This window comes from Mustela nigripes, chromosome 15 (genome assembly GCF_022355385.1).
Source record: "Mustela nigripes isolate SB6536 chromosome 15, MUSNIG.SB6536, whole genome shotgun sequence".
Taxonomy (NCBI): domain Eukaryota; kingdom Metazoa; phylum Chordata; class Mammalia; order Carnivora; family Mustelidae; genus Mustela; species Mustela nigripes.
This window is the reverse complement of record NC_081571.1, coordinates 84,839,899-84,866,669: the sequence shown is the minus strand read 5'-3', so window position 1 is coordinate 84,866,669 and position 26,771 is coordinate 84,839,899. Positions and strand designations below refer to the sequence as shown.

Genomic DNA, 26,771 nt, shown 5'->3' with positions numbered 1-26,771 from the left:
TCTATTTCATTGATTTCTGCTCTGACCTTTATTATTTCTCTTCTCTTCCTGGGTTTAGGCTTTCTTGCTGTTCTTTGTGCCGCTCCTTTAGGTGTAAGGTTAGGTTGTGTACTTGAGACCTTTATTGTTTGTTGAAAAAGGCTTTTATTGCTATATACTTTCCTCTCAGGACTGCCTTTGCTGTGTCCCACAGATTTGGACAGTTGTGTTTTCATTATCATTTGTTTCCATGAATTTTTAAAATTCTTCTTTAATTTCCTTGTTGACCCATTCATTCTTTAGTAGGATGCTCTTTAGCACCATGTATTTGAGTTCTTTCCAACATTCCTGTAAAGTTCCTTTCCTTTAAAGTTTCCTCTAAAGAAAGAAATTGAGTTCTAGCTTCAGAGCATTGTGGTCTGAAAATATGCAGGGAATGATCCCAATCTTTTGGTACCGTTTGAGACATGATTTGTGACCCAGAATGTAATCTATTCTGGAGAATGTTCCATGAGCACTAGAGAAGAATGTGTATTCTGTTGCTTTCGGATAGAATGTTCTGAATATATCTGTGGTGTCCATCTGGTCCAGTGTGTCATTTAAGGCCTTTATTTCCTTGTTGATCTTTTGCTTGAATGATCTGTCCATTTTATTGAGGGGGGGGGTGTTAAAGTCCCCTACCATTATTGTATTACTATCAATGTATTTCTTTGATTCTGTTATTAATTGGTTTATATAGTTGGCTGTTCCCATGTTAGGGGCATAGATATTTTAAATTGTTAGATCTTCTTGTTGGACAGATCCTTTAAGTATGATATAGTGCCCTTCCTCATCTCTTATAGTCTTTGGCTTAAAATCTAATTTATCTGATATAAGGATTGCCACCCTAACTTTCTTTTCATGTCCATTAGCATGGTAAATTGTTTTCTACCCCCTCACTTTAAATCTGGAGGTGCCTTTGGATCTAAAATGAGTTTCTTATAGACAGCATATTGATGAGTTTGGGTTTGTTTTTTATCCATTCTGATACCCTATGTCTTTGGTTTGGGGCATTTAACCCATTTACATTCAGGGTAACTATTGAGAGATATGAATTTAGTGCCATTGTGTTGCCTTTAAGGTGACTGTTACTGTATATTGTCTCTATTCCTTTCTCGTCTACTAGTTTTAGGCTCTCTCTTTGCTTAGAAGACCCTTTCAATATTTCCTGTAGGGCTAGTTTGGTGTTTGCAAATTCTTTTAGTTTTTGTGTATCCTGGAAGCTTTTTATCTCTCCTATTTTCAACAATAGCCTAGCTGGATATAGTATTCTTGGCTGCATGTTCTTCTCACTTAGTGCTCTGAATATACATACCATGCCAGTTCTTTCTGGCCTGCCAGGTCCCTGTGGATAAGTCTGCTGTCAGTCTAATATTTCTACCATTGGATGTTATAGACTTCTTGTTCCGAGCTACTTTCAGGATTTTCTCTTTGTCACTAAGACTTGTAAGTTTTACTATTAGATGATAGGATGTGGACCTATTTTATTGATTTTGAGGGGGTTTGTCTGTACCTGCTGGATGCTTGTTCCCTTTGCCATATTAGGGAAATTCTCTACTATAATTTGCACCAATATACCTTTGTCCCCCTCTCTCTTACTTCTTCTTCTGGAATCCCAATTATTCTAATGTTGTTTCATCTTATGGTATCACTTATCTCTCGAATTCTCCCCTCGTGGTATACGAGTTGTTTGTCTTTTGCTCAGCTTCTTTATTCTCCGTCATTTGGTCTTCTGTATCACCAATTCTCTCTTCTGCCTCATTCATCCTAGCAGTAAGAGCCTCCATTCTTGATTGCATCTCATTCATAGCTTTTCTGATTTCAGCTTCTTCAGATTTTGGTAATTTTATTTCTCCAGAAAGGGCTTTTATTTCTCCAGATAGCATTTCTCTAATATCTTCCATGCCTTTTTTGTGCCCAGCTAGCATCTTGAGAATCATCATTCTGAACTCTAGGCCTGAGATACCACTAATGTCCACATTGATTAGGTCCCTAGCCATTGGTACTGCCTCTTGTTCTTTTTTTTTTTTGGTGGAGAGTTTTTCCGCCTTGTCATTTTATCCAGATAAGAATATATGAACGAGAGAATAAAATACTTAAAGGGTGGCAAAGACCCCAGAAAAATGTACGCTAACCAAATCAGAGGAGACAGCAAATTTCGGGGAGAAGAAAGGGAGAAAAAAGGAAATAAAAATTAAAAATTAAAAATTAAGATAGATCGATATCTATCTGTCTATCTATATATATATGACTGGTGAATAGAGCAGAGCCACTCACTTTATTTTGGGTATATTTTGGTCTCTTAGAAGAAACTATCTCCCAAAATTTTAAAGAAAGTAAAACATATATATATATATATATACACAAAAATAAGGGTAAACACGATGAAGGGATAGAATATGACTGTAAAGAAGAAATTTTTTTTTTAAAAATTCTTAAAAAGGAATTGATAAGATAAGTTGGTTGGAAAAAGAAAGAAAAAGAAAGTGGAGAGAATTTGCTCAGGCTGGAGACTAGAACAAAAGCCATGTGCTAGATTAGGGTATATTTTGAAATCTATTAGAAGACGTTGTATCCTGAAATTTTTTAGAAGAAAAAAAACCCTGTATGTGTACAAAAAATAAAGCTAGTTAAAATGAAGGATAAAATATGACCACAATAATGAAGTTTAAAAACATTTTTTAGAAAGGTATTGTTAAGGTAAACTAGTTAAAAAATGTTAAAAGAGGAAAGAGGAAAAGTCAAAAAAATTAAATAAGAAAAAATAAAATGAAAAAAATTTAATTATCTTTGCAATACTAAGGAATCCTGGGGAGAAAGCCACAAATTCTGTGTGTTGCTTTCCCCAGCTCTGGAATTCTGCTGTTCTCCTTGATCGGTGAGCTTGGTCTTGGCTGGATGTTCTTGCTGATTTTCTGTGGGAGGGGTCTATTGCCATGATTCTCAAATGTCTTTGCCTGAGGTGCAACAGTACCACCCTTGCCAGGGGCTGGGCTAAGTAATCTGCTTTGGGTTCACTCTCAGAGCTTTTGCTACCTGAATGCTTTCTGTTGCGCTTTGGAGGATGGGAATGAAGATGGTGGCCTCCCACTCTCTGGCAAGAGGAGCCAAGAGCTTGCCCCCCCCCCCCCCCCCACCCTCTGCATGCGGCAGCCACTCCCCGCCATCTCCCTCGTCCCTGGCTGCGCTCAGAACTCATCCAGCCTGTGACCGAGCGTCTCTGTCTCTGGCACACAGCCCTGTTTGGAGTCTCCAAACCCAGCAGATCCCTGCCACTCTTCCAGGGGCATCTCCCCAGATCTGCCACTTGTGGAGTCCCTGCTCAAAAAGCAGTGGTCTGACTGTGCTACGGATCACAGTTTAAGGTAACCCCGAGCTGAGAGCTCACTCCTTGGCTCCGTCTCTGCAGCCGGCTTCCTTGCTCTGATACCTGCAAGGTCTGCCAAACTCAGGCACCCCGGGTCTTTGTGTGACCCCACGGGACCTGAGACCACGCTGTCTCCGTGAGGGCTCCACCCCCCATTTAGCCTCTGGAGCAACATCCCTCCGTGGAGCCGACTTCTGAAAGTTTGGATTTTGTGCTCCGCTGCTCCGCTGCTCCGCTGCTCCGCTGCTTGCTGGGAGCTGGCCCCTCCCCCATAGTCGATCTTCCCATCGCTTTGGACTCAATTCACATGTCCTACCATCCAGAAAATGGTCAATTTTCTGTTCCTAGAATCGCTGCTCTTCTTCTCTTTGATCTCCTGTTGAGTGTGTCGGTGTTCAGAATGGTCTGATAACTGTCCAGCGATCGGCCTCGAGCTCGGTCTGCTGCTACTCCGCCATCTTGACTCTTTTATTGCATTTTTTGGTGAGGAATGAGGAGCGTTTTCATTTGTTAATTGTCTGTACCTGTTCTTTGGTTAATTGTCCAAATCTTTGTCCTTTTAATTGTTTTATTATGGAGTTTTAAAAGTTTTTTGTGTATTCTGGATACAAGTTCTCCATGAGATGCTTGTTTTACAAATATGTTCTTCCTCTTTGTTATTTTCATTTTCTTACCAGTGTTTCTCAAAGCCCAGAAGTCTTCAATTTTGATGAAGTCCAGCTTGTCAGAATTCTTTTATAGCTTGTATTTTGGAGTCATAGCTAAGAAATCTTTGCCTACTCCAGGGTTATAGAGTTTTCTTCTATCTTCTCTCTCTCTCTCTATTTTTTTTTTTTTTAAGGAAAGCTTATGGTTTTGTCTCCTACATTTAGATCTGTGTCAGGTGAATTGTACTTCTGACACAGAGTTCATTTTTCTCCTTATAAATGTCAGTTGTACCAGCGTTTTTTATGCAAAATTTTCCTTTCTCCATTGAATTACCTTGGTGCCTTTTTGAAAATCACCCAACTTTATGCATCTGGGTCCTCTCTTGCTTCCCTAGCCTCTTGCACCCACCTGTACCCCTTTCCTGATACCCGTGGCCTCAGCACTTGTGGCCTTTGCCAGGCTCAAGTCAGTGGTGTGAGCCAACTCTGTTCTTTTCCAAGCTTGTTTTGCTATTCTAGGTCCTTTCAGTTTTTACTTACATTTTTAAATCAGTTTCTCAATTTCCAAAACCACTGAGATTGCACAGGTATATAGACTAAGTCGAGGGAGAATTAACATCTTAACAAAATGGACTCTTCAGACCCTCCAATGGGGCATGTGCTTGGTCTTCCTAAATCTCTCTCATCAGTGTTTGTGATGTTTTCAGCTTATGCATCTGGCATATGTAATTTACATTTTTCCTATGTATGTTATGTTTTCTATGGGGTAGATGAAGATTTTTTAAGTTAGCACACCAGAGGCACAAGCCATCAAAGCATCCTTTTGTGGAGTTTCTATTGTTGTTGTTGTTTTTTAATTTCAGTCCTTGTTTTCATTGCTTGTATGCACAAATAATGACTGATTTTACGTATGGGCTTTGTGTTTTGTAGTCCTGCTGAACACACCTGAGCTAGCTTTTCGTGTAGATTTTCCTGTAGATTCTGTGAGTAAGACCCTATTTCTTCCTTTCCTTTCTTCATGGCCTTTCCTTGTGGCCAGGCCCTCGCAGGTCACCAGCTGGAACTGGAACCCGTCTACAGGCGTCTCTACCCCTTCTTGTCTTGGGGGACATCTGTTTGTCTCTCATTGAGTCTGACCTTAGCCAGCCTTCCTGCAGCTTTCACCCCCACCCCCCAGGGCTGGTCCCCACGTCACCTGCCTCTGGTGTGCTCCTTGGCACACTCTCTCTTCTGAGCTGACCTTGAAGGCAGGAGGTTTTCCTGTGTGTAGGCGGGCAGCACCACCTCTGTCCAAGTGAGACGGTGAGGCCCAGAGTGGTTTGGTGACCTTTGGGTGTCCCTCGGAGAGATTGGGACATGTTTGAGTAGTTATTACAGTTCATAGATCAGGTGTTCTCTCCAAACAACATTGAGAAATACTAACATATGTGTTTAAAAAGTACACATTTGTATACTAAGTGATGGTATATAAGTTGTGGGGTTTGTACAGACGTTGAACATGCAGTTCCTCCCTGTTTCAGCTAAAGCTCATAACAGTTCAGTGACGTGACATTTCTTTTTTTTTTTTAAGATTTTATTTATTTATTTGATAGACAGAGATGACAAGGCAGAGAGGCAGGCAGAGAGAGAGGGGGAAGCAGGCTCTCCACGGAGCAGAGAGCCTGATGCGGGGCTCGATCCCAGGACCCTGGGATCATGACCTGAGCCGAAGGCAGAGGCTTAACCCACTGAGCCACCCAGGCGCCCCCAGTGACTTAACATTTCTGATCTCAAATATAATCCTCTTATCCAGACGAACGAATCACAGTCTGAAGATTTATCTTTTTCAGTGAAATATGTTGCCCAATTCAATTCCAAGAACTTTTTTCATGTGGCTTTATTCCCTTGAGACTTAAAAACCACATTCCCGGGGGGGCAAAAGGGTGGCGGTTCCGGGGGCTGCCAAGAGAGGAAGCGCAGTCTTCCCTCGGCGGGGGGTGTGCTGAGGGTGGTGAGAAGCGGTGGGGGGGCCGGGGCCGAGGCAGGGGTCCTGCGGGAGCCATAGGCCCTGTGACGTGGCTCTGCTGGAGGAAATCCCACGCGGCCTGTAGGCGGGGCTTCTCTGCGCATGTCTGTGGGGTGTCCTGCACGGACTGTGTCCGCTACGTTGTCCGCGCCCGCCTCTCACGCTCTGCCTCCCTTCGTGTCCGCCTGCCGGCTGCGAGCAGTGGCTTTGACGTGTCTTGCAGTCTGTGGCGTCAGGGGCTCTGGTTCCAGGAGGAACCAGAACCAGGCTCTGGGGCTCCTGGAGGGGAGAGCCGAAGTGGCAGGTCCAGGTGGGCAGCGGCATGGACGCTGGGGCTGCTGATGTGCTCTGTCTACCCCAGGGGGGACACAAGTACTCACCTTACCGACGAGCCCTCATGGGGTGATCCCAGGGTCTTTCCCAAGGCTGTTTGGTGGCTTGGAAGTGTGAGGTTCCTTCTGTTGGAGAGTGTGAGGGATGGGAATTGTGGCTCCACCAGCAGGGAGATGGGGCCTGACGGCAGTGACAGTGGGAGCCAGTCCGTCGTCCTAACCCCCAGGCCCAGCCCTCTGCCCGTGGAATGGCTTTTCTGTACGCATGTTGCTATCCGAAGCCCATCTGTGCCTCATGGGTAGGTCTCCCGGGGTCTGGAGGGCGGAGGTCGTCCGGCTGAGCTCTTGGAACAAGATGGAAACCCGTCAGGGAGGTAACATTGCTCTCTACCCACCGAGGTTCTCCGGCAGGGCCTGTAACATCGGGAGGAGGGAATGGTTTCTTCACGCCTGCAGGTCGTGGCAGGCAGGAGACATCTCCCTGACCAGGACCTCAAAGAGGCGGCCGGACTTGGGCAGAGGAGCAGTCCACACCCAGAGAAGTGACCGACGAGGGGAGAGGTTTTAGGCTTCCCAGGGCAGCAGGCTGTGGGGAGTGAGCACGGGGGGTGAGTGCGGTCAGGTTCGTCCGTGCAGGACTGTCTTGGGCAGCTGACTTCTTCATGGAACAGCCCCCGGGAGAGGGTCCACAGCGGCCCTCCATCCTCACCAGTTCCGTGTGGGGGCAGCTCTGGGAGGGCCTCTTTCGCACCTGCTGGTTCTCATTTGCCTCCAGCTCAAAGTGGCCTATTTTGGGGTGTGCTGTGCTGAGCTCCCAAGGACCCGACAGAATGGCAGCCTTTTCTCCTAAAACCTCGTGCGGAGCAGAACGGGCTGCGGCCCCAGCCAGGTCCCACGAGAGGCCTTCCCGATGAGACGTGGCCGCTGGCGGTCTTCTGGAAGGAAGGCAGCGGTGTGAGCAGCGGGCACCGGTCGTGGAGAGAGTCCTGCGTGCTCTGTGGGACCTCTTCCGCCTCGTGACCGCTGGTCTTCTGCGTCTGTGTTGCAGGGAAGGTGGCCATCCAGAAGGAAGACTTGCCAAAGTACCATAACAGGGACACTTGGTTCCAGCTGCAGCACGTGGACGCCGACTCGGAAGTGCAGGTGAGCCCCACGGGGCCCCGTGGGGTGGAGGGACTTCCGTCCTCACGGGACGGCACTTGGCAAGTCCTCGGACACCAACACAGGCCTGTTGGCTTTGTGTGTCTCTTGGTTATCTTCACACTTCGCCACGCGTGGTGGAAACGGCTTTAGAAATATGCAACAAGGACAGTAATTACCCATAACTGAAGCGAGGCTTGGGCCGGGAGCGAGGCGGGAGCCAGAGGGGCCTGCCCGCATGTCCAGCCCCGACACGCAGAGGATGAGCATTTGCAGTGAACAGAAGTGACCAGTACCTGAGCTTCCCATTGTCTGAAGCGTCCCCAGGGCTCGCCTGGGCCGTGTATCACTGGGACAGAGAAGGGGGCCTCCCCTGGCAGAGGAGACTGGGGGACCCCAGTTCCCACCCTCCCTTCCCTGTGTTCGGGGCACTGCCCATGCCCAGCATCTGGGACAAAATCTCTTGGGAGGGTGAGCCTGGTTGTGTGGCTCCCAGCCGAGCTCCTCATGCCCTGCTGGTGTCTAGAGCCCAGGACGGGAGCCCTGATCCATAGCACAGTGCCCCGACGTCACATGAGATGTTCATCTGTGGTCCCGTGAGTTGCCAGGGTGTGGGCAGGGGTGCGAAACCCAGCCCAGGGCCTGGCACCAGCAGGCCATGCTCAGAGCCAGCAGTGGTCCCTGGCAAGCCCGTGTCCTCCGCTGTGAGTACCAGATGGTGCTCCATGCAGCAGAAGCCCCGACGTCGGTGGCCCATGAGGCCTGCCTCCGCCCCGCCTGCTGCACCTGCCCCCAGGCACCTGTCTAGCTGCTTGCCCTCCGCCTCCTGGGAGACCCTCAGGCTCAGCAGAGCTCTGGGGGGGAGGGCAGAGGACGTGGGGCTCCTGGGATCAAGCCACACACTCGGAGAGAGAAGCAGCTCTAGGGAAGGGTTGAGGAGCTGAGCCAGAGACGTTGTCACGTGCCGCACACGGAGTTCTAGCCGTGGGGCTCACGTGTGCTGCAGAAATGAGCGGACGGGACAGTTCCCACAGGATCGGCGCCTGTGCCGGGACAAGAGCAGTTGCCGCAGCGATGACGGCACAGCGAGCTGCGCCCGCTCGGTCTGCAGGAGGAGGGGCCGGGGGTCGTGAGCGCCATGACACGGGGCATTCCTGCCTTTTGTTCTGGTGCCATTCCCGTCCCTCTGGTTCTGCAGGGGGACAGCCCCAGCGCTGTGATGAGCTTGTGGGTGTCTCCTCCGGCAGCCTGCCCCAGTGTCCTTACCACGCTCGCCACAATGTCCCCTCTGATCAAAGTTGGATGTCACATCGCGTGTGACTTGCCTTTCTTCTCACCTTGTTCGTAAACTTAACTTGGAATTTTGAAATGGCTTCGGTTTCATGGGAAGTAGCAAAACCTGGTGCGCAGGGAAGAGCGATGAGCAAACACGTGCTCTCCTGTCTGTACCTCGAGAGCGCAGTGCGGAAAGGCTGTGTTCCTCTACCTGTTCTCCCTGTGGCAGCATCCAGCTTGTGCTGCAGCTGGGGCACAGACATTCCGGTGATCCGCAGACCTCATGAAGGTCTCCAGTTTTCCATGTTTGCACACGTGCCAGTGTGCGAGCGTGCACAGCTGTGCACCAGTGCATGTGCAGTCCACATGTGTGCCTGTGTCCGACGGGCTCCACGCGTGCACCCGGGTACCACACGTGTGTTGTGCATGCACCTGGGCAGGCCTGTTGCGTGTGTGCACATGTTCCCGCATGGGTACTGAGTGTGTGCACGTGTGCCGTACATGCGTGTCCTGTGTGCTCTGTCACATGTGTAGGTCTGTGTAACCACCGCTGCAGTCAAGATGCAGAACCACTCTGCCGCCACAAAACTTACAAACGGGGTGTGCACTGGTTGTACACTGTGTGATATTTGGGCTGCATCCACCTGATGTGTTTCGTGTGCCTGTGGACAAGGTCCTTGTCTGATTCCTACCATCTTTGAGATGGGCTGCTGTTTCAGCTGGGTTGGTGTCCTAGGAATACGAATTCTGAGTCGTAAACAGAGAGTGGGTGTTTCCAGGACTCTGAAGACAGGAGGAGGGACGGTGTGGCCTCGGGTGGCCTGCCGAGTCCTGGGCCCTATGCAGGTGGCTCCTTCCCAGAGTGCCGGCTGAGGAAGTGGCCGTCCCGCAGAGGGAGCAGAACTGCCCTGGGTTCAGGCTGCCTTGAACAGTGCATTATAGTCTTTCCCTACAGCTGTCTTTTCTTCCTGAAATGTCACATTTACGGTTTCGGAAGGGCAGAGGATGGCATATGGTTTCATGAATCCATCTGTTCTGTCATTGACAGTGAAAGGCATATGTCAGAAAGAAAGTGTCACAAAACTGGGGCCAGTGAGAGATGGAGTCACTGCGGTGGGAAAATGTGATTTAAAGAACTTCTTCCTTCTGTAACCGATATTTTTAAAAGTCTCTGGAAAATCACTTTATTAAGAAGAATGGGTTGCTGTGTTCTGTCCCTGACCCTGGGTGTGTGGTAAGAAAACAGGAGGTTTAGGGGGAGGTCTTCCTTGGTATCGCAATGGGGAGGTGACGGTCCCCCACCCATACGGAGCAGGCCTGGGGGTCCTTCCCCAGCTCCTCCGAGGACGTCCGGCTGAGCTCTGCTGTGAGCTCTTCTGTTTTAGTAGACCTGCTGGGAAGGGCCGTGGGCTCTGACAGCAAACTTTCCGTAGCGGGACGGGGAGTTCTGGGAGCCGCGTCTGCCCTGTGTGTCTGACGGTCCTCCTGTCTTTGCCCACATGCTACATCTGTAGGTGTCTGCATGTACAAGGACCCAGCTCTGAATCTTTCTGCAGGGTTAGGGGATCGAGGGAGGCAAGGGCCGGCTGGACCTCTGTACTCCTCCATGCATCATTTCTGACCTATTCTCTCGTCTTCAGTGTTCACTGAGGTCTTGCTGCTCTTGGCGCCAAGGTCCAAGTGCTCAGTGGTCTGGGTCCCTGTGCGCTGACCCCTACCCCGGCCCTGAGGCCCATGCAGACCAGGGCTTGATGGGCCAGGGAGGGTGGGCCCTGCTGCTGTGACCACAGACCCTCTCTGCAGGCCCGGATCTGAAGCTTTTCTGAGAAAAATGTATGGGAGCCACCGGTGCTTTTTTCGTATGTGTGCTGCCGAAGCAAGCACAGCTGGTGCTTTTTTCTCTTTAAGTTACTAAACCTATTTTTCAAGCGATTTTATGTTTGCAGGAAATTGAGTAGAAAATGGAAGGAACTCTCAAGTCCTTGCCCCACCTGGTCTGTGGCTGAGACCGCGTGCTGCGTTCACGATAGCTGCTGCGCGACATGGTCAGAGGCTATGCGCCCCAGGGTCGGGCAGGGGCAGGGTCCCACCTGCAGAGTCCTGTGGGGTGGCCCTGTGGGGTTACCAGAGACGACCCCTCTCTTGTTCTGCTATTTGTTTCCTAGTTAGCTTGTCTAGAAGGTGAATCGATTTTATGATTCTGTTGTGTCTTTTTTCTGCTCACTTTGGATTTAGTTTGGTCTCCTCCTAGACTCCTTACATTATTTTCTTTAGAGAATTTGCGTATTTATTTGGTAGAGTGAGAGGGGATGTACGAATGGGATGAGGGGCAGAGGGAGAAGCAGGTCCCCGCCGCGCAGGGAGCCCCACACGGGACTCCATCCCAGGACCCCAGGATCATGACCTGAGCTGAAGGCAGTCGCTTCCCCGACGGAGAGCCCAGGCGCCCTGAGATCCCTTACATTATTAGTGAGGTTAGATCTCTCCGACCTGCGCGGCTGCTGCTGTAAAGTCCCCATAAGCACTGCTTTCGCAGCGGCCCATGTGCTGTGATGAGTTTTATTTTCATTTTCACTTATGAAAAGAAATGAGCTGAAAATATCTCTCAGTTTCTCCTGAGACCTTTTTGGGCTTGGTCGTTTGGAAGTTTGCTGGTTCACCTTCAGATACTGGGTGATGAAGCTGTCTTTCTGCCCTGACTTCCCGCTTCCTGTGCGTTCTCCCGAGAGCGGCTGCCATGTGATGCGCCTCCCGGTGCGAGCCGCTGTCTGTGCCGCAGGACGGGGAGCCCCAGGTGGCCGCCGGAGCAGGGGTGGGCGGGGGTTCGCCTCCCAGTTGCTAGCCATTCGCCTTAAGTAAAAATGGGAAAAACTACCAAATCAGCCTTTTTCAATGCACCAGCCTAAGACTGTTTTCTCCTCAGAGAAGCTGAGTGTCTGTGCCGCGCCTGGGCTCTGGGCGCCGCCCCACCCCCCCAGCTTAGCACGTTGGGGCCAGAGCCTTCGAGGGCAGAGGGCAGGTTTGTGGGTTTCGAAGCTGTGCAGAGGTCGAGCTGGAAAACCCGCATTTCCTGCCGCCCTGCGGTGGCGGGTGTGGCCCCGGCCCCAGCACCCTGCCCCCTGGGTGTTGGCGTTTGTGGCGGGCTTGTTTGTGAGCAAGCTGGCGTGTCCCCCACAGGGCACGGGACACGCCCAGACCCTCCATCCGCTGCGCAGCGACTCGTGGGAACTTCTGAGCCGCAGCCATATTGGGGCGCCTGGGGGCCGGGGGCAGGGGCGTCCTCTCCATGCCGGCGGCGTCTGGGTGGTTAGGGTCACCGCCCACCCTCCTCTCCCAAATCTGCAGAATGTAGTGACCCGGGCCTGAGTGCAGAGTGTCTGCCTCTCCGCTGGCAAGGGCTCGCCCTCGGGAGGAAGCGGCAGCCATGGGGTTCGCTGCCGTGGGTGCCTTCTCCTCCCGGTGGGGGACAGGAAACGCGCCGCGGGTCATCCACGGTGGGGGTCCGTCTGGCCCAGACACGTGCTCTCGCTTCTCAGAGCCTGTCGAAAATAGGCCCTGTCCCTGCAACGGCTGTGGCCAGCCTGAAAATGAAGGCGGAAGAGAGCCGGGCCCAGCGTGCGGGAGGGCACCACTGGAGGACACAGGCTTTCCAGGAGCCCATGTGGACAGGCCTTTGCTCTGCTCTTTGATCTGCAGCCTTCACTGGCACTGGGTTGTAGAGGACAGGTTGTCTGCCGCCCAGCCGCAGCGTCCCCCCTGGAGCCAAAGGACAGCAGCGCCTGCTCCGTGCGATGCTTCGGGAAGCCTGGAGCCTGGCCTGGCCGCGTGAGGGGTGCTGTGGGCCGCAGGGCTGTGTGTGCTCCTGCGGCAGGGTTGGCGGACACTGAGGGTCCCTCGCATGGGCTGGGTGGGCCCAGAAGGTCGTGCTGCATCAGGGAGCCTCCTGGTCCATGAGGGGCCTTCCAGGGCCAACGCTTCCTGGGCTGTGTGCGACAGGCTCCTGGTTTCCCGGGGCCACTGGTTCCCTGGGGCCGCCGGCTGCTCCTGGCCAGTGCATCCCTCTGAAGGCAGCCCTGCCATGTGGGGCAGGAACCCCTCAGAGCCCTTGGTGGATCCTCAGTCTGTGCTCTGGACACGGGGTGTTGCCCAGGGTCACACAGGTGTGATGCTGGCCTAGTCCTACCATCCAGGAGATGTTGCCGCACCCTCCGAGGCTACTGGTCCTGCTTGGAAGAAAGGGCCGCACCCAGCCTTGCCCGCAGCAGGGGGAGGTGGGCTCCCCGGGGCATCAGTGCCTGTCTCGCCCACACGTGTCAGGTCTCCCGTTTATGTCCTGGTCAAGCCAGAGGTCCAGGGGTCCAGAAGTTGCAGGAAGAGCAGGGCTGTGGCCGCCATGTTCAGAGGAGCAAACTCAGGAGGCCAGGGGGCCCCGCCGAGGGGTCTTGCCCACACTCCTCTGGCCCAGCCACCTGGCCCACCATCTCGGGCTTGGATTCTTCTAGGACAAGCAGTTTTCCTCCCCAAGCTGCAGAGTCATGAAGTTTTAGTCGGAAAGGACCTTGGAGGTGCTCCCATTCAGCCTTCTTGTCCAGTAAAAAAGATGGTTTTGGGCTCCGAGGCGGCTCAGTCAGTTGAGCATCTGACCTGATTATAGCTCTTGATCTCGGGGCTGTGAGTTCTAACCCCACACTGGGCTCCAGTGGTCTGAGCCGACTTAAGAGAAGTGCTGATTTTCACATTGTAGTGCGTGCTCCTATAAATCGTCAGTGCGTCACGCCTGCTGCTGTTAGGTGTTTCTGAGGGAGCAGGTTCCTCTTCATGGAAGCCCCTCCCCCGACCCTTGATGGTGACCTGATTGGGTCCTGCAGCTGATCTGTCCTTTGCACAGATGCAGACGCAGGCAGAGAACAGCACTGGTCTTGTTCTCGAAATGCTGGTCCCCTCTGCTCCCGTCTCCTTAGAAGCATCCATGAGCACTAACTTCCTGTCTGGGGCCCAGGACTGAGACCCCTTGTCTAGGGTTCGGGCCTCACACACAGACAGAAGGATGAGATGGTCCAGAGCCGTGTGTACCTGCACGCGGGCTCGGCGTCAGAGGCAGGGACAAAATGTAAGCAAGCGAGCGAATGTGTTTGGGAGGCGGCATCCTGCTCTGTCTGGCCGCTGGCTTCTGAAGCAGTGTTCCGGGGGAGCCGTGCCCTCGGCCGGGCCTGGGATCTGAGTGGGGGTGGGGCGGTGCTGGGGTTGCCACGTGGGGTCAGGCAGCTTCACGTTTGTGAGCAGAGACCCTGGGAGCGCCCCCCGCGCGTGGCCATCCCCTCATGACCCTCTGTTCTCGTGTCTTCCAGGGCAAGGTCCACCTGGAGCTGAGGCTGAGCGAGGTCATCACCGACACGGGCGCCGTCTGCCACAAGCTGGCCACGCGGTAAGACGCGGACGGCAGTCTTCTCGGGACCAGTGACTCCGCGCAGGCGGTGGGCAGGCTGTCGTTCTTCACGCGCATGACTCAGAATTCCGGAGTCGCGGATCCCCACGAGGACGCTTCTCTGGCGGGGCGGGCGCGTCATCCTCACACCCTCCTTCAAGCAGACGTGCGTCCGGGAGGGGACGCACTGGCGTCCGCAGCAGCCGCGGTCAGGGAGACGTGTAGACACAGGTGCTGTGTGTGCCCAGGCCATCCCGATGAGGGGACTGTCGGGGGGCGTGTGTGAGGCCAGTCAGCAGCCCTGCGGCCTGAACTCAGGACCCGCCTCCCAGAATCCAGAGCGCCTCCCCCGGTCACGCTTGCTGAGTGTGAGCGGCCGTGCCCGTGTCTACATGTCATCTCCGAACCTTGTGGTGCGCTCTTGACGTTTCGGTCCACGGTCCCGTAGATCGTCTGGAGGAGGCTGAGGACGAGCTCACGCACGTGTGCAGGGTCCTTGCCTTCTGAGCCCAGCGAGGCCTCGGAGGGTGCACACCCCGCCGGGCTCCCGTTCCACACTGCCTGCCCCACAGGCCCCACGTGTGCCTTTGCCGGCAGTACCTGTGGCTGCCGGGGGTCCCGCGGGCGGCTGCCGAGGGTGTCAGAAGTCTAGGGCAGTTGGGAGGGACTCCTGAGAAGAGGACGTGAAGGTGCCAGAAACCAGTCCTCTGGTGTTACGGACCCAGGAGACACCAGACGCTCCAGCTTTCCTCGTCTGTGCACAGACACTTTCCCGAATTGCCGTCTTCACCGTGTCTGGCAAGCAAGGGCTTCCGTGAGATCGGGGGATGCCCCTTCTTGGGCTCAGAGTGCAGGCTCTGCCTTAGCACTGTGCTCCCTCCGTCCGGTCACAGAGGGTGGGGGCGGTTGAGGAGGTTCCGCTGTCGTCCGCCGCCCCCAGAGGGCCCTGCCCCGCCACCCACCGCGCCGTTCGGATTTGCCATCTCTTGGCTGAGGGTGGTCTCCGGTGTGTTGAGGTTACGGGGCTGTCACCATGGGACACGCAGGACAGACGTGGGAACATGTATGGGACACCATGTAGCGTGGGGTGCCATGTGGGACACAGTGAGCTTTGGCCTTCACCCTTTGGTGCTCCCACTCTTCTGAACGTAGTTGCTCTTGGACCCTGCAGCAGTGAGCAGAGAGTTGCCGGTTTTCTCGTCTGCCTACTGGTCTGTCCCTTCTTCCAAACAGCTTAAGGGTTTTTAAAAGCAGCCTTACATGGAATAAGGAATGTGCTTTAGTGGCACAGGGACAGAACGGACCAGGCTGGGCAGAGAGCTGAGGCGGGTGAATGCGGGGTGGGGGGGGGGACCAGGATCCCTGTTCTGAGGGCTGCCCTGTCCAGCCACACATCTGCCTGATGGAGGGCGGGTGTGAACCATTTGGCCAGGAGTAGCCGTGGTCCTGATCAGAGAACCACGGGTGTGGCACCCAGAGCACAAGACTAAGTCATACATCACAGCTACACTCTGCTGTCCCCACCTGTCCCCAGCCACCATCCACACCGTTTACGCCGTCCCCGTCCACCCCCAGAGTCCCCGCCGTGCACGCTGTCCCTACCTGTCCCCGCCCACCCTCAGAGTCCCCGCTGTGCACGCTGTCCCTGCCAACCATGGAAGCACCTCAGACACTTCCCCGTGGAGTCGTCTTAGTGAAAGTACCGGGGATTTGCTTGGTTCCTGCATCTCTGTGGTGCAGTCCCTCTTGCTCCTTCCTCGTGCACACTAGTACACATGCTAGTACGCACCCTAGGACATAGCAGCACATGCTACTGTGCACACTAGCATACACACCAGGACACTCGCTAGTACACATGCACTAACATGCTGGTACACACACTACTATGGATGCTAGGACACCCTAGCACAAACACTAACACACTAGCACACACACTGGAACACAATAATACACTAGTACCCACATTATCACACACACTAGCACACACCAGGGTACACACACTAGCACCATACTAGTACACACATTAGCATGCGTGTTAGCATGCACCTAGCATACACACTAGCAGACACACTACTATGCATGGAATATGCTAGCATACATGCTACTACACATGCTACTATGCATGCCAGTAGAGACACTAACACACTAGAACACGTTAACACACTAGTACACACATTAGTACAATGCTAGCGTACACACCAGCACACATGTTAACACACAGTAGTACTCACGCTAGCATAGTGCTAGCACACACATTAGTACATGCTAGTACACATGACTACACACTAATATACATACTAGTATATGCTGGTACAGAGCTCTGATATACTAGCACACCTAGTAGACTTGCTAGTATACACCAGCACACACTAGTCCCTGTACTGCACACACAAACATGCCGGTGCACACGAGCACACACTAGTACACAGTAGTGCACATGCCAGTGCACATGGACACACCCTAGTGCATATGCCAGCACAGTGCTAGTACACACGCTAGTACACACTGGTGCACACTGGCACACCCATTGGTACATATGATCACGCACATGAGTACACTTTGTTCAGAATCCCAGGGCCGAGGGGTCCCCCACAGGGATGCAGTGAGGAGGCAGGGGTGCCACAGTCACAGAGCAGCTGAGGTCCTCCAGCCGGGGAGTCAGCAGTGACTGAGACCACGGACTTCTCTTTCTTCACCCCACCTCCCTCCGCCAATTTTTCTTTCACTAAAAAGTACCCTTCATGTACCGTCAAGCTCAGCGTTTTTAAGGGTACACTTTGAGCACATTCACAAGGTTGTGCAGCGGTTACCCCTAAGCCCTGTCCCTTTCCAGAACGTTTCATCCTCCTGACAATGAAATCCCATCTGGTGTCGCACCCTGCCCCCTCCCCAGCCCTGACACCCGCTGGTCTGCTTCTACGGATTTGCCCATTCTGGATGTTTTATGTAAATGGAATCACATGCTCTGCGGTTCTCAGTGACTAGCTTCCCTCAGCGAGCGGGAGGTCTTCAGGGGTCATGCCCGCTGTTGCAGGTGTCACCGCTCCTATTAAAGGCTGAGCACTGTCCACCGTGTGGGTACACCACATTTTCTGGTCCGTCACCCACAGACCCCCGTTGGGTGGGTCCCACCTTTTGGCTGCTGTGAATACCGCTACCGGGACATTCGCGTGTGAGTAGGAGACCAGTTTTCATTTCACTTGGGGACATAGTGGAGGTGTAGAATCGGTGTGTTGTATCCTAACTGTGTTTCAGTTTCTGAGAAAATGCCGGGCTGCTTCTCATGAGGCTGCCCCACCCACGGGGCCCACAGCGTGTGAGGGCTCCAGCCGCTGTGTCCTCGCTCAGCCCAGACCCTCTCGTGAGCCGCCGGCTCGTTTCCTCCCAGTGCTGTGAAGCGGCGTTGACTCATGCTTCCCGGAACGATGTTGACTGTCCTTTCCTGTCCTTGTTGGCCGGCTCTGGATCTTCTCCGAAGAAGTGTCTGTTCAAGTCCTTTACGATTTTTTAATGGGGTTATTCGTATTTTATTATTAAGTTGTAAGAATTTTCCATGTATTCTGGGTACTAGACAGTTGTCAAATATATAACTTGAAGACATTTTCTGTCATCCTGTAGTCTGTCTTCACTTTCTTAACAAGGTCCTTTGTGATACAAGAATCTTAAGTCTCCATCGGCCGCACCTGTTGTTTCCTGTGTTTAGGTAGATTTCTAAGAGATCTTTTCCCAATCCGAGATCGTGAAGATTGACAGCTGCATTTTCCTTCCAGCATTTCTAGGATTTCGTTCTCCCGTTTTGGTCCTCAGTATGTGTGGAGTTCATGTCTTATGTGCGGTGTCCAGTTGGGGTCGGTGTCGGCTCCTTTCAAAGACGCAGTTGTCTCAGCACCACTCGGGGAAAGGTCCGCTCTGGCCCAGCGGCTGCCGCTGGGTCACAGTAAATGGCCAGACTTATTCGTGGACCCTGTTCTCCACGGACCTGTGTGCCTGTCCCGTCCCCGTGCTGTAGTACACAGCAGGTTCGAAGTCAGGGAGTGTGAGTCTTCCATCTTGGTCCCTTTCTCGTGACTCCCGGGCCCTCCTGAGCTCATTCATTTCCATACAAGTTTCAGGATCAGCGTGTGAATTTCTGCTGGATTAGCAGCTGGCATTTCGGTAGCGAGTGTCCTGAATCTGTAGATCCGTTTGGGGAATTAGCCATTCGAGCCCTGCCAACCCCTGAAACGGTCTGTCCTTGTGGTCAGCTCTTCTGTAATCTTCTTAAAGGGTCGCTCTGTTTCTATAAGATCTTAGAAATGTCCCCTCTTTCATTACCGATTTTAATGATTTGAGTTGTCTTTTTTGTCAGGCTCGCTTCAGGTGTGTCGAGTTGGTGGCTCTTCTCAAAGGTCCCGCTTTTCCTCTCTCGTTCGTTCTGTCCTTTGTGATTTCCTTCTTTCTGCCTGTGTAGGCTTTTTGCTTTTCTTTATCTGGTTTCTTAAGGTGGAAGTGTAGGTTATTAATTTGTGATCTTCATTCCTTTTTAACGTAGGCATTTATAGCTACAAGTTTTCCTCTAATGTTGTAGTCGCGTTTGTATTTTACGACTTTCTTCCTCAGCGCCAAGTCAGTTGTGTGCATCGGGGACTTTTGGGACAGAGCAGGAGACAATGGCCGCTCCACCTGTGATACAAAAGGCTCTGGACCCGAAATCCCGGCATCAGAACTGGCAGACTTCTCTCAGACCCATGGCAGGCCGCAAACCCCGACTTGCTCCACATGTCGTCTCCTCGTGCCAACCTGCGTCTCTCCCACACTTGTTCAGAACCACACGTGCTCATGCCTGTGTCTTCGCCTCAGGCCCTCGCCTCTCAGAGGTTACGCGGGCTTGGGCCAATCTTGAGGTGTGTCATGGGCTCGGCAGAAGTTAAGAGCTGGGCCGAGACCATTGAGAAGTCGGTTGTACAAAAGCAGATTCATTCCAGTAGGGTTCCCTGCTTGCCCAAGAATCGCCTCAGCCCTCCCTCCTGCCCAGCAGCACCGTGACGTACTCCCACTCCCCTCCTGTAAGCACTGGGGCCGGGCTCGGCCTGCACCTGTTGCGGGGACCTGCTCTCAGCACCCCCGACGCACATCCTTCCCTCATTGCAGGGGCGTGACTTTCCGAGGGCTGCTCCAGCCACACACCGCAGTCTCACATACCTTAAACAGTAGGAGCGGATTCTGTCCAAACTCTGAAATCTGGCCACGCCACACTCTGTCTGGAGGCTTCAGGGGATGGTCCCTCCTCCTCGCCCAGGCAGTCCGTCTTCACGATACCCCCCACCCCCATCCCGCGTCTGAGCGATCTCCCTCCTGGAAGGACACTAGTCATTGGGTTTAGGGCCATCCTGAATGCAGAATAAGCTCATCGTCTCGAGAGCCCAAGCTTGATTACATCTGCAGAAACCTGTTTCCAAACCAGGTCACATCTCCTTGGGAACCCACCACTCAGCCCCTCACAGCAGGTGACTCCTACTGGCTGACCATCCTCCCCCCAAAGGCTACAGGACCTACATGTACTCTCAGATCCTTCTGGGCTCTCTCCACCTCTTACCCGGCCTGGTGGTCTTTTGTGGGGTGGCCAGGGGTGTTCTGGCCACCCGGCCTCCCCTCTCCCTGCTTCCAGCTTATTGCTCTCTGCTGCCACGTGTGCCCATCTCCGCCGTCTCAAGAGCAAGGCAAGGCAAGGCCTCATCTACCTTCCCCAAATGGCAGGTCGCTTTCTGTGAGGTTCTGGTTCTTCCCGGGGGTGTCCATTCCCTGCAAGTTCCCTCCCTGCCCTTATGCACCAGGGAGCGCTTCCTGTGGGCTTTCCCGGCTGCGAGGCGGGCCGGACAGCATCTCTCCCTTCCCGGCCAGTGGAGAGTGAAAGCTGGGGAAGACCGTGCTGTTGGCTGAGCGCTCTGGTGGCTGTGCGGGCAGGGGTCTGCACGATGGGCTCACAGAAACTTCTCCGATCCTTCCACGGGTGGCCTTTCTGACTGTAAGCCTACTTTTCCGTCTGTTCACTCGTATGTCCACGTCTGCTGCGGGGACACCTGCGCGAGCCTCAGGTGGTTCGGGACCCACCATCCTGCTGTTCTTGTCGGTGTGGAGGGCGTCTACCAGTCCCCGCCTCCAACAGGTGCCTGCTCCGGTGGGAGCGGCCCGTCTTTCCAGCCAGACCTCAGGCCGGACTGTCTCGTGCTTTTCTTTCATCCCCAACAAGGGTGAATAAACCTTTAATCGTTCATTCAGTCCTTGCTCCATGCCAAGGACTGTGCGGCCTCCTGTGGCCTTCACCTTCATGGGGAGACATGTTTGTGAGCGTCTCCAGATTTCATTCGCCCAAGCCGAGCGTTGAAAGAGCCTGACGGCTAAGAGCAGCCCACCCAGCACAGGCCAGCACGGTGCTGGGCTCTGCTGGGCTCGCCGCCTTTCCTGGTGCTGCAGGCAGTCTCTTTCGGGTATCCTGTGGCCACCTGCTGCGTCTGAAAGTTAGGGTTTCTGCACTTGGCCACCTCTAAGCTCCACCATCTCTCACCACACCAGAGTCCTATTGAGGGCCCCACAGGCACCCGCTGGGGAGCCTCCCTGACTGGGACGGGGGCCAGGCTGCTGGGGACCGGGGGTGTGGTGCTGGGGGTCCTGCAGGCACCTGCTGGGGAGTCCCCCGGACCCAGACCCAGGCTGCAGGGCAGTCGGCCAGGGAAGCAGGCACTGGCCACCTGTACCTCCACCTTGAGGTGCATCCAAGTGAGGGTTACCTGTTTCAGGACTTCCATCTCAAATCCAGTAAAGATCTTTTTTTCTATTATTAGGGAATTACAACAGGCTACCGACCCTGGCTCTGTCTGAGGTTGGACCAATCATGAGTGGAGGCGGAGCAGCTGGCCGGCTGGTGACTGCTGGCCGTGGTGAGCTTTGTCACCGCACGGCCGGGTCCTCTGCAGCTGGTGGTCCCGCAGGCAGGCTGTGTCCTGCTCATGGGGGTGGGAAGCGGAAGCACCAGCCCGTAGCCACAGTGGGGGTTGCGGGGGAGGGGATGGAACAAGATTCCGGAGCTGCAGACCATTACTCCAGTGGGGAGGCGTGACCACGGTTTACGGGTCAGTTCGAATACAAAGTCCTGGAGATGTCAGAATGTGTACGAAATCTTGTGTTCGTGGTGCCTTGGGTTCCAGATTAGTTGACTGGGTCACTCTGTATGTCACAGTGTCCTTTCCTGGAGATAGGAATGCCCAGCAGAGTAAATACTTTACTTCTCTCTGCTATTTATCTAGAACATCCCCAAGGGTCACTAGAAGTTGTTCCGAAGACAGTAAGCCTGGAGAGATGTGTTTTGTGTGAAGTACAGGGGGGCTTGGCTTTGTGTGCCCCGGGCAGCCCCCGGGAGCGCCCACCAGCCGTGTGCTGGGCTGTGGCCCACCTGGAGCTGCCCAGGGCCGAGCGGGAGGGAGTCTGGCGCATATTCTCTGGTTTGCGTGCTGGGCCTGCCGGGCGGGAGGGTCCTTTCTTCCTCCCAGATGTCTTCGTGCAGGTGCAGTCAGTACCCAGTCTTTGCTTTGAGTCAGAGAACAGAGTGTTTCTCGTGTCAGTCTTCAGAGGAAGGAGAGATGGGGACATCTGGGTGCTGGAGGCAGCTGCTTGTCTAGGACATCAGATGTGGGGAAACTTGCTTTCAGTTTGGTGCTTAGCATCGAGTTTCTGGCCGTGGAAACCCATGATCTCTGAGGATCTGAAAGGTGGGCACACTTACCATCCAAACCTTCCTGATGAACAAGTAAATGTAGAAGACGCGTTTGCCTTCAGCTGCGGGTCAGCACGGGAGCCTCCCCACACGTCCCCTGAGCAAGCCGTGTGCGCGCTTCTCCCAGCTGCTGCCCTGTCGGCCCTCTTCTCCCCGACCTGTCTTGCCCTGCAGTCTGCCGCCGCAGCCGAGGACGCGCGAGCTGCCCCACGGCACCCGTTCCTGGAAACGTGCTTGCCACGGATAAGATTGCAACAAATCCTTCTTTCCCGAAGATTTAATGCATGAAGAAATATTTCTTTAAGGATGAGTTAATGAAGGGCAGAAGGTAACCGAAGACCAAGTCGGTGATCTAGGAAAGAAACCCAGAAATACTTTGCAAAGTAGAGCAGGAGTAAAGATGGGAAAAATCAGGTAAGGCTCACATCGCAGGACTGGCGTGGACGCAGCTTGAAGGGCTGTAAGCACCATGAAGGAGAAATGAAGAAAACAACCCTGCGACCAGAAAGAAATATTCTGGTAAAATGCTAGAAGCGAACTCCTTCCCAAGAGGGACACGGGATCGCTTGGCTTATGAAGGAATGTGAGAACCTGGTTGTTTCCTGACTTCCCGATGCCCAGGAGAAGCTGAAGCTCAGCTCTTCGAGGGAAAGTGACCGCATGTCCGTGAAGCCAAACGGACGTTCCTCTTTGGGAGGACAGCTGTCCTGCCATGGTGCAGTGCTGGACCCGGACCCCTCCCACCACAGACAGCTAAGGAGCCGGATGCAGACGAGTGGAACAGTTTGGATGTTGGGCAGTCGGCTTTTCGCTCTGTGACCCCAAGTCAGGGAAGCGGACCCAGGAGCCTCAGTGGTCCTGATTTTGTCCTGCAGGTGTGTGGGGGCAGGAGGCCTCCCAAGTGGGGCTGGAGGTGGGAGGGAGACAGAGATTGCTGTTGGGAGTCTGAGGCCGCTGCTGGTGGGTTCTGGAGAGGAAGGGACTTGCCAGCACTCCCGCAAGCCGTGTGAATAGAGAGGGTAACGCCCTGGGCTCAGGCGGAGCTGAAGGGGTCATGTGGGGCTTGGGAGGCATTTGACCCCTGCCAACCCGGTGGAGATCCTTGTTCCCACGGGGGGCTCTGTGCGGACTCAGAGGGCACACCTATGTGGTGGGACAAAGTCCCTGGACAGAGGCGGCCGGCACCTCCCCTGATAGAGCTTCAGGCAAGAATTGCCGTGATCAATCTGCACCCAGAGACCCTCAGCCTCCAGTCAGCTCTGTCCTTTGGAAAGCAACAGCATCTGGACACCAGCAGCCTGAAATTCCTAACGTCCCGCCGGTGCTCCAGTCGGCGTGCCAGGAACGGGACGATGGGACCCACGGCCTGGAGCAGGGAGGGTCGGGAGAAGCACAGCCGATGGCAGGGTGTCAGGATGAGGGGAAGTGGTGGTCCTGGAGCTCGCATGAACAGCTGGGCTCCCGAAATTGAAGCAAACTGGGGAGCAGGACAGTGGTGCCAGGACCTGTGGGAGGGATCGGGGAGTCTTCTGCTGAGTGGCGTGCGTGGCACGGAGCCCATGGTGTCTGCGGAGCGGCATGCGTGGCACGGCATGCACGTGGCGTGCATGGCACGGCTGGATCTGCAGGCCCCTGCGTTGTTGGGGCCCCCGTTTCCCACCTGTAACATGGCCTCGCCACAGCGCCTGGTCCATCAGCTCGCAGGGGAGCTGAACTCTCAGGACGTGAAGGCAGTGGCCTCGCCCCCGGGAGGCCCCAGCAGCCTGTGCCCCTCAGATAAGACAGCCGTGTCCTGAGGGCAGCGCTCACACTCTCCTGCCCCCACGTGTCTTCCAGTTGCAAATCGGTGCACCCGTCCATGTTTATTGGGAGCGTCTGGGCCATGGGTGACCGAAGCCACCCTGGGCTCATGGTCCCGGCTGTGGACAGCCACCTGCCACGGCCTCAGAGCTGCCTGGGTTAGCTGCCTGTGGGCCCCTCCCACCCCGCTCCTGATGCCCCTGTCTCTCTCCTCAGCATCCTCGAGTGCCAAGGCCTCCCCATCGTGAACGGGCAGTGTGATCCTTATGCGACTGTGACACTGGCTGGACCCTGCAGGCAAGTACTCTGCGTGCACCTGCGCATGGGGCTGGTGGGTAAGTCGCCCGCCGTGATGATGCTGGGGCTTCCAGAGAAATGCAGGAGAGGCTGTGCGCTGGGACGTGTCTTCTGACTTACTCTGGTCTCCTCTGTGGCCCTGAGATTGCTTTCTGGAAACAGCCCCTCTCTTCTCCACGCTGGGTGCCTTTGGCTCAGTAAAGCTTCCTGATTTGCATACTGGGTGGGTTGGAGTTGGAGGCAAACAGAAATATTGATAAGTAGCAGGAGGAGGTTACTGGTGCATTTGATCATTCAGTCTGAAGGTGCGAAGACTCGGTGTCCACAGCGTTCGTTTTAACCTTAATCCCTCCTCCTTGGTTACAGATCAGAAGCAAAGAAGACGAAAGTGAAAAAGAAGACCAACAACCCCCAGTTTGATGAGGTGTTTTATTTTGAGGTTGGTATTTGAGCTCCGTGAATGTCACATGGAGACCCTTGGGGAAGGCATGTTTCTGGCCCTGGGCCCCGGCTTCCTCCTGCAAGTTCTGGAATGACCCTGGCACGATGCGTCCCTCCCAGCCTGCGGCGTCAGCCCGGCTCCCAGGAACTCCCCTCTGGCCCCTGGGGAGAAAGGCCATTTGTTGCTTCCTTGGTTTTGAGTTGAGTCCTGACGAGTTGTACGTCCCAAGTTGTCACGATCGGTGTGTTTTTCACTGTTTGCCTGTTTGGGGTGTTTGGTTTTTGCTTGCTTCACCCGGTCTTTCCTGAGCAATGGAGGGAGGCTTGTCTCCCCAGAAATAGTGAAAGGTTTTGAAGCAGAAGAGCAAATGCGTTTGAACACAGAGATCCGCTGGCATCCTCTCGGGACTGGGAACCGCTGACGCTCGTGAGACGGGAGGCCTGGGAGGCGAAGGCCGTCGGCAGGACAGTCGCCCACGCGGCGGCTTTAGTGTGACCCTGGCCCAGAGCCAGCGTATTCGGGGCAATGTGGTTTCTCCCGCGAGGGTTTCTCGAGGGTCTCTGTGGACTGGGTCCTGGGGGCTGAGGTGCATGAGCCTCTACCCCTATCTTCCCGAGTTTTCCCCAAGCAGGGAAGCGTGCACAGGGCAGGTTGTGCCTGTGGTGAAGTGACTGTTAGGTCAGTGGCCCTGGGGAGCCAGAAGCAAATAGCCTCTAGTCCTGCCTGGAAAGAGTCTTCCCAGAACGACGACCCTTGGGTGCAGTCTGGGAGGGGGCACTGTGAGGCTGCAAGGAAGCGTGTCTCTAAATGTTGGGTGAGGTTGGGGTGAGAAGGGGGAGTTTTGGAAGTGGGGGAGTTGGCTCAGAACCGAGGAGCTCACATGCAGAGAAGCTCGACATGTTCTGATGGATCCAGAAGCTCACAGGTTTCTAGAACACTGGAGGCTGCAGTCCGGCTTCTTGGGCCACAGTGAGGGGGGCGTGGAGTCGGAGTGCCAAGGGCACAGCACCATTCTCTGTCCCAGAAGGACATGCTTATTCCATTGCCTGGTGCAGAAAGTGGTTAAAAGATGCAGGGTTGGTCAGGAAGCTGATGCGGTCAGCCTTATCTCCGGAGGGGCCACGGCGGGGCTCCAGCAGCAGTGAGGGGGTCTGGGACGGAGAGTGAGGACAGCTGTTGGTCTGAATTCTGTACTAGAGCCACACCGGCCTGCCTCGTCCCCGCAGCCTGGAACGGCTGAGGTCAGCTCCTCCCAAGCTTGCGTTGCGCACAGTAAGGCCCAGACTTTTCGCTGCCATGTGGGCCTCCTGGACAGAGACACCCACTTTCTGTGTCATATTCTTCTATTTCACTCTGCAAAAGCGCAGGTCTCCACTTGCTAGATAAATCTCGCCAGCCCCACATGCCGCTGAGCACAGACCTGCATCCTGCCGGGTCCCAGGAACGATCCAGACCTGGGCCCTCGGTGCTGTGGCTAGGGCCTACCTGACACCTGCCTCCCTCACAGCCTCAGGCCACAGGACCTTGGAATGTGCTTCTCTCTGGAGTTTATGGTCTGAGACTCAAAGGTCTGAGCCCTGCTTAACACCTAAATCCCCCTTTGGATTCTCTGCACCCGCTTTCTTCTTCTCTTGCCAACAACCCCACAGTTCTGACTTAGCCTGAGTCCCAGTGGTTGGGTTTGGGGTCGTAGACAGCTTCCTATAGGGGTTTCAAAAGGAAGTAGTGTTCAAACCATTTTCTTCCAGGGTAATGCCTAGGCTTCCTTAAAAACTCTTCAGTATCTGCACGAAGTTATTTGAGGTTCTACAGAAGCCGTCTCCGTTCCCTCACTAGATGCGTTAGGTACCCATGCAGAAGCCCTGTGACCGCCTCACTAGGAGCCAGACCGTGAGCTGTGTCGACAGTGGAGGCTCTGGGGGGCTTCCTGGAGGAGGTGGCATTTCAGAGTCACCTTCAGGCTTCCCAACATGAGCCTGAGCAAGGAAGAGGCCGGTGGTGACCTGGGCAGGGGAGCAGGCTGCGTGCTGAGTGAGGGGAACTAGTGGGGGCTCCGTGGGGCTTTCAGAAGCCTCAGCTGGCAGTGGACAAGGCCTGAGCTGGTTGGCGGCTGAACGGGTCCCCTGCTTGTGCAGTGTCAGCATCCCGGGTGGCCACTGAGCCATAAGGGCGGAGGTGCTGAGATGGGGAGGTGGGGGAGGAGCGACTTCAGGACACGGGGGAGGGTGGGGCTGAGGAGGGAGGGAGCCAGCCGGGTGCCTGCATGGGGAAGT

The 26,771-nt window shown here is 54.3% G+C and overlaps 1 protein-coding gene across 3 annotated transcripts in view; it reads left to right on the top strand.

The window, feature by feature from the left end:
- RASA3 (RAS p21 protein activator 3) overlaps positions 1-26,771 on the top strand; it is a 113,511-nt gene that overhangs the window by 61,836 nt on the left and 24,904 nt on the right. For 2 of the 3 annotated variants that reach the window (XM_059377857.1, XM_059377858.1), the window contains exons 4-7: positions 7,418-7,512; positions 14,133-14,209; positions 23,976-24,056; positions 24,423-24,495. In XM_059377857.1, the coding sequence (XP_059233840.1) occupies positions 7,418-7,512; positions 14,133-14,209; positions 23,976-24,056; positions 24,423-24,495 (326 nt within the window). The remainder of the gene's footprint in view (positions 1-7,417; positions 7,513-14,132; positions 14,210-23,975; positions 24,057-24,422; positions 24,496-26,771) is intronic. The other variant, XM_059377859.1, reaches the window with a different exon arrangement.